General features: G+C 42.6%; 1 protein-coding gene across 1 annotated transcript in view; it reads right to left on the bottom strand.

Annotated features, from left to right (window-relative positions):
* Positions 1-708: 708 nt before the first annotated feature.
* The window catches only part of LOC106817669 (coiled-coil domain-containing protein 151-like), a 15381-nt gene continuing 8589 nt past the window's right edge, over positions 709-7500 (bottom strand). The window contains exons 6-10 of the mRNA XM_014822354.1: positions 3260-3267; positions 2585-2741; positions 2279-2372; positions 1407-1547; positions 709-955 (exon numbers count right to left, since the gene is read on the bottom strand). Coding sequence (XP_014677840.1) covers positions 834-955; positions 1407-1547; positions 2279-2372; positions 2585-2741; positions 3260-3267 — 522 coding nt within the window. The 3' untranslated portion in view covers positions 709-833. The remainder of the gene's footprint in view (positions 956-1406; positions 1548-2278; positions 2373-2584; positions 2742-3259; positions 3268-7500) is intronic.

The following is a 7500-nucleotide window of genomic DNA, read 5'->3' as shown; positions in this document are numbered from 1 at the left end:
CACGGATTCATTGCTTCTCTCTCGTTATCTCTCTCTCTCTGTCTCTCTCGTTATAGTGCTAATTCTTTCACACACAATTCTCCTTCGTGCATGCGAATATGTTTTTGTAAATATACACGAACCAGTAATAATCACAAGAATACATTCTTCTGGCTTGCTCGACTAGTTACGCGTACTTTCGCAGTCATCTGAGCAACCATATAAGCCACGCCACATACGAGGCACAACAAAGGAACCCAAGAATCCTTGGTAAAGCTTGGTATTCGTAGAAATCTCGGTATGGTATATTCCACTGGCCGTTTCCTCACAACTACACTCGACAATTGCTTTCGAATGTTGCAAGAACATTCTTGCATCCACGCGCACACATCTTCCATCCATAACGAGTCACTCACTCCATTCGCAACTTCCCCTGTTGCAACACCACCCTACTATCGAACACCACTGCTGGTGCCAGAAACAGAAATCGGAAGGAGGCGTTGGCATTTCAAATAGAGCTACTGCGCAGTCATTCATTTCTTCCGGCAGACGAATTTTGTTCACTCGCACGAAAGACGGACGCATTTTTTCGCCACTTCGCTTTACGAAGAGAGAAAACGCCACTGCAAACACCGAGACACGCGGTGCACACACACACACACACACACACACACACGCACACGCACACGCACACGCACACACACACACACACACACACACACTCACACACAAACCCACAGTGCTTCCTTTTATATAGGCACGCTTGTATCTCATGGCCCCACACTAGCGGCACGGCTTTGCCATAATCACTGCAGCCAACCTCTAGATGCAACGGGTTAACCGCCCGACCCCCGCTATCGCTGCCTTCTGGGCGTTCGACCTCCTTTCTTGACCTTCATGCTGGCTAGAACCTGAGCCTGTTTCTTGATGGCTGCTCTAGTGAGCACTTCCACTTCTTCCCCGCTGTCATCGTCATCTGCGAGCGACATATGCCAAAACAGTGACCACGGGAACGAGTCATGCGTCTCAGAAGTCGCTCGGTAAAAACTCGCCATATCGTTAAAACCGCAGCTTGAAATGTTTTAAAGTTTCAAATCTTTATTTTTTTGGGGTTTTCTACGTGAAATTATTTTAGAATATGATTTTCAAAACTTGAATCTCATGAGCCAGCATGATCGTCATGTTGTGAACAAGTAAATTTCAATAAATGTTATGTCCAGCTTGATTTATTCTCTCCACTTTTAATTTTTATGATTTAACGATTTAATAAAACCATCACTGCACATAATTAGATCCATAAGCACACTGTACGACACTTAAGGGATAAGTATAATTCATGTAATCTACAAACTTCACTCTTTATTGCCAAAGTTCGATTGAATTTTACAGCCTCATTAAAAAATTTAAATTAATTTAATTATCATTACCGTTGAAGGCGGTGCTTGGCACAGCAGTGAGAAGTTTGGCGCGGCTCACAGAATGCGGAACGCTGGATTCTAAGGTCTTCACGAGTTCTTCCTGCATCTCTCTCTCTCCCATCGCCTGCTCCTCTCCCTCACTGATGTCAACTACGCGACACGTTCAAAAGGAAGTCGGATATAAGTGCAAATCCCGGCACGGTCTCAGGGGCAGAAGGCAGAAAGGTTCGATATGATACTACTAGGCACTTTAAGTTGATTTAATTTTTTTTTTTTTAGGGTTAGGGTTAGGGTTACGTTTTTTTTTTTAAGTGCCTAGTAGTCATATCTTAAGTGCCTAGTAGTCATATCATATCGCACCTATCTGCCGGGTGCTCTCAGGGTATAGCAGTGCGTGGCATACAGACCGCATTTCAAACATTGCGCGAAGCGATTTTTTAGCGCGTGTATTAAATATTACGAACATATATTTGCATTGTATTTGTACATATGTTCAAAAGGCAGTCGGACACGAGTGCAAACGCCAGCACGGTCTCAATGTACGGCAGCGCGTGGCATACTGACTGCATTTCATACGTTGCGCGAAACGATTTTTTTAGCGCGTCTATTAAAAATTCCAAACCGATATCTTGTATTCGAAAAGTCGAATACATATTATACTCCTCTTGCCCCCAATACGAATCTGTGATTTTGTCCACGACACGCGCAAATGACCAACGGCGTGCGACGAATCACCACTAGACTCAAACAACATTGACTCACACACAATCACAACCCAAGACTCACGCACAATCACAACCCCCACGACTAATCGCCCGACACTGACACAAAACTCGAGGAAACTCGACGCGAGTCGCAGCAGAAGGAAGGCGGGGACTTACCGAGAACACGGGCGAGTTTATCGCGACAAGATCCGAGCAGCTGCACGGGGTAATCGACCGAGCAGCGATCCAACTTCTCCTCCGCATCTTCCGGCTGCCGGTAGAAATAAAACATGCGGCGTAATCCGAAGCTGTTAATTCCGCTATTGAATGCAATCGACTACTGCAAGAGTGGCTCAGTGTTACTCGAATAGCACACAAGTCATTATATGTGCGTGCATATACGGGGTGCGAATAGAGGCAGTACGCACGAGCGCGATTTAGCGATGGAAAACTCGCGCGGGTGAATGCGAATTCAATACTAACCGATTCTACGAGTTGCAGTTTTTCCGTTAGGTTTTCGATTCCGGATTTGATTGCGACGAATAGGATGAGAGCTTCCTCTGTCTGTCGTACTGTCTTGTCACGTCGCGCTATCTCCGCGCTTAGATGCTCTCTGAACTCTGTCGTTATTCTGTCTCCACTGGTTAAAATTTATCCGTAAGCCGATAGCAATGAGAAAACAGAGTATACGAGTACATGATGAGACAACAGACCAAAAAGCAGATGCGAGACTTCTTTCCCGCAAGCTGTTAATGGTCGCTCGCTAAGCTGTCGGTGCGATTCCACGTAACACATAGTCGTTTATTTGAAGTTTTGCTTCAAACCAAGGACAAGCGGAAACCCTTCGGTAATATGATACGGTATAGATCATGCCAACTCGAGAGTCCAGCTTTCCTTACTTAAATCACTGAGGTTGCTATGACATGTTCCAGGCAATCATTCGGGCGCAGGATGCTGCCTGTCCGCTCAATACTCGGTGTGTATTGGTTATAATGTTAAAAATATGTAATCCAATATGCAGTTAGTACATGATTTCTTGATCACGAGTGACACGATTTGAATGATTACACACAATAATACTACTCACTCACTAAAAAATTAATATGAGGGAATGCACAACTAAATTCACAATTTAAAGCAATTATAAATTATTTGAACCAAGACAACTCCTTGATGCAGAATCAATTACGTGCCATAAGACAGATCATTTGGTATGGGAAGAAGGTCCAGCCTGGGCAAAAGCTACACGGACTTATTGTAGAAATGACACTAGCATCTTGAACACACTTATAATAACCGGAATGCTTTGGTCCCAAGAGAAATCTTCAGGAGTCAGTCAAGAGGCTAAGTGACTGACCGCATGTGGACACAAGCGTACAGCAACACCAATTGAATACAGGCATGGAGACAGAGGGTGTACACTCGATCGAAGAGGTAAACTCTCGGTAGAAACAGAGTTGCTCAAGAATTCTGACTTTTGAGTGATCCATCTGGATATAAAGATCACACCCACACTCACACTGGGGGATCTCGGAAATGCCGCTTTGCATGTAACTTTTTTGTTTGTACAGCTTGTCAATAGACCGTAATAACCTCGTGCCGTCTCCGTATCAAACCACATTGGTCTAGCGATGTGCACAAAGGTGTTTGCAAGTAAGCATTTAATGCGATCTTGTAGAAACCTCAATCTAGAACGACATCCCTTTTTTTATCAGCCACCAAAGAGCATGCTGCAGAGTGTTTACATGAGTTGCAGCAATTAGGTATTTATAATGCGAGGTTTAGTAATACAAAGAGAGATAATGTCTGGCGTACAGTGTGATGTCAGGGGGATGATCGTCATCTCACTTCGAGTCAGGATGTTGAAGCATGTCCAGCTGCTGACTGACTGGTCTTCTTGTTGTGACTTGATACTTCATACAAAACTTCACACTTCTTAATTTGGAAATTTCACAATTCTACAGCCATGCAAAGTCAAAACCCCCTGTTTTTTTGCCAATTTACTATGTGTTACCCGAAGGTGTCCCAATATATGGCACATGACCAGATGCAAAAACAGGTATCCTGCAAGACAAATCCAAACAGCTGCCTCGTTAGGAAAGGTTATCATGTAAATGTTTAGTTCTGGTGAGGTGTACAAATAAAATGGCACCATTGAAGTTTTGCCACCGTGGGTGGTACCGATATCTGGTCTGGCCCATGGACTAGATGTGCTGCCATGGAAAAGCCGATTGCCGATAACCGTGTTGCCGATTGTGTCGTTTATAGTTCGACGGTACAGACTAAATAATATCAGAAGTGTCATATTATAGATATGACACTCCCATATTATGTCACATCATATTATAGATATGACACTCACATACATTACTGTCACCACGGTCATTAAAAAAAAACGGTTTCAAAGGATGATTTACAAGTGGTGTATTTAATTTCATGGACAGTGGGAAGCCATATTAACAATTTTTCATGGGGGTAATTTTAAATTTTTTTTAATATTAAACATTACACACATTTTTGCTGCCACGGTATAACTTAAGCTATTATTTCACGATAGTAGGAATATATTCTCAGTGTGTAATTACATATTTCGTGTGGAGCGGGTAGAGAGACAGATCACTCCTTTGTATCACTATAATGTTGTAGTTTTGTTAGGCTTCATTCTATGACTACACACTATCTATGCATAATGCACTAAGCTTAGTAGGAATCTGATGGAAAGCGTACATCGTGCGTATATATCCGGTAGCGACTTCCTGAGCGTGCGGTATAGTTAGCATTTATCACAGCATGAAATTGGAGAATCAGAGATTGACATAGCATTTATAGAGTGTATATTATACTATACATATATATATGGAAATAAATTCAAACAGTTCAATTCAGTTTTTGGGCGCACAAATTTCTTCAACACGGCTTTCTGACGTATGCGGTTCACCTTTGAAATTAATCGAAAAGACGTGGCGGGGGTAAATCACGAAACGATGTTTGTTCGGCTGTAGAAGCTGGGTGTACTAAAGGTTCAATGCGGAATCAAGAGCGAATGTAAAAGTAAGAAGTGAGCCGCCGAGCACCACATTCCCGCTCGCTTCAACTTAAGTATACGGGAGGCACAATGCCACGAATTGTCGGTCCCCAGCATGTAATCTGAGAGACCTTAGAGCCGTCCGAGTCCTTAGCGCTGTATATAGTAGTTGCTGTGATATTCTCATGTGCGATGATATATTTATGCTTATTCTATGTTTAAGTTAATAAACAGCCATTTCAACTTCCAGTGACCGACAAATTGATAGGTTTACACAGGTACAACAGCCTGTCCGCAGAGGGCGGTCACTACTTTCTGCACGACAGGCGCCAATTTCGATTCTAATGTATTATTGTATCTGGTTAACTTGCTCGAGGGCCCAAAGCTTTACCTCACTGTCCGGAATAGCTCGAATGCACGGAAAATATTCACGCGCCTGAATACCCCATAGGCCATAGGATAAAAGCGAGTTGTTAACGAACCAGCTGTCATCTTTTATTATAGGTACTATCCGTAAATTTATTGCATAAGACCTCACGCTCACTTTCGATACTGATTTGTTGATCTGTACTTAGTAGATCATAGAAAATATCTGCGTGAGCTGCAAAAACAGCTGGTTGAGCGCGGAGGCGCGCAACTTTTCTCATTTTCGGGCTATTTGCACAAAGTGAGTATCAAGAAAAATGTACCCCTGGCACAAGCGTACATCGTCAGTTGACCGCTGTTCGGCGTCTCTGGCACGCAACTTTTTGGGATTTGATGAGACAGGTTTTGTGTTGTAGAGTGATGCTCCGTAGTCGTATGGTTCTGTCAATAACACTATGTCAGATGACTTAATGCATCTCAGCCCGTTGAAGTCTCGGGCACAACTTTCTAATATCATTTTTTTTGTGGTTCGCTTGTAGAAAACCGTGTAAGGAAACTTACCTTGGAATCGACTAACCGCAGCACAGACGGCAGCTTATCTAGTCGCTGTTTTGCTAAAAACCGGGCAAAATTTTTTTATAGAGCTGCCGAAATTTGCAGCACAGGTGGTCTTGGTTGGAAAGAATTGGCGGCGCCAAGTCCACGATAGCTTCTCGTGACTCTACCGGAGGGGCAGTCCCAGCTCTCACTCGTTGTTTTCCCAGTTTAAAACCCACACAGCTGAATAACAGCGGTGATTAATTCACACTTAGGACAATTTATATTTACACGTGACTATTTAGATGGTGGAATAACATCGTGTGTTTATAGCAAGAGGTATGGGTTCGATTCTTAAAGATATAAAGCTTCGGGTGGTTATTTATCACAGCTGGGCCCATACAAGACCCTAAGATGAATACGCAATAATAAGGCCCTTTGCAGAATGCTGAGAAACGGAAGATGCTAGAAAGGTAAGAATTGCGATGAGAACTGGCGGAGCGCAGGTGTGGAATGCCTTGCGACCCAAATGTAAGACATGAAATTTCTCTACGGAAAACCAGGTGACCAGGTACGTATGCATAACACGGTACGCACATCGTCACCAACGCAACATACGATAGAGATTATTCCACAGCACGCAACACACATAACAACTGAAGTAGTTTTTGATTCTTGGCAATGTAATAAATCACAATGTAAAATCCTTTGATGAAGCCATCATGTAAAAAAGGTGAATCATAAGTAGCACTGTCCCTTGTTGAAGCTTTATAATTCCTCTCCAATATGTTACTTGGATAAGAAGAGCCATAGCAAGATATTCACACACAGTGTGTTCTCGTCTGGCATTCCGATAAGTTCTATTACTAATGAAACTAAGTATGTTTCAAGTTACATGTTATTATAATCAATCTACAGCCTGTTAATATCACATAATGTTCATGGAGGGCTCCTGATCCCATTAAATTTAAATTTAAGAGCTAGGTTGGATGCTCGAAATGCGACTCAGTTATGTCTCACATTGCTATCCGCATTGAACGTAATACTGCTAATGTGTTCTCATGTACTCATACTCTGTTGTCTCATGTAACTCATACTGCTGTGTCTCATGTACTCATCACTCATGTTGATCTCATGGTACTCATGACTCTGTTGTCATCATGTACTCATACTCTGTTGTCCTCCATGTACTCATATACTCTGTTGTCTCATGTACTCGTATACTCTGTTGTCTCATGTACTCATACTCTGTTGTCTCATGTACTCGTATACTCTGTTGTCTCATGTACTCATACCTTTGTCCCTCATGTACCAAATACTTCTGGCTGTCTCATAGTACCGTATACTCTGTGTCTCATGTACTCATATACCGTTTGTCTCATGTACATCATAACTCTGTCCTGTTCTCATGGTACTATATACTCTGTTGTCTCATGTACTTCATATAACTTCTTTGTCTCATGTACTCACA

Source organism: Priapulus caudatus, unplaced genomic scaffold, assembly GCF_000485595.1.
Source record: "Priapulus caudatus unplaced genomic scaffold, Priapulus_caudatus-5.0.1 Scaffold1820, whole genome shotgun sequence".
Taxonomy (NCBI): Eukaryota; Metazoa; Priapulida; class Priapulimorpha; order Priapulimorphida; family Priapulidae; genus Priapulus; species Priapulus caudatus.
This window is presented reverse-complemented; position numbering and strand designations above follow the sequence as displayed.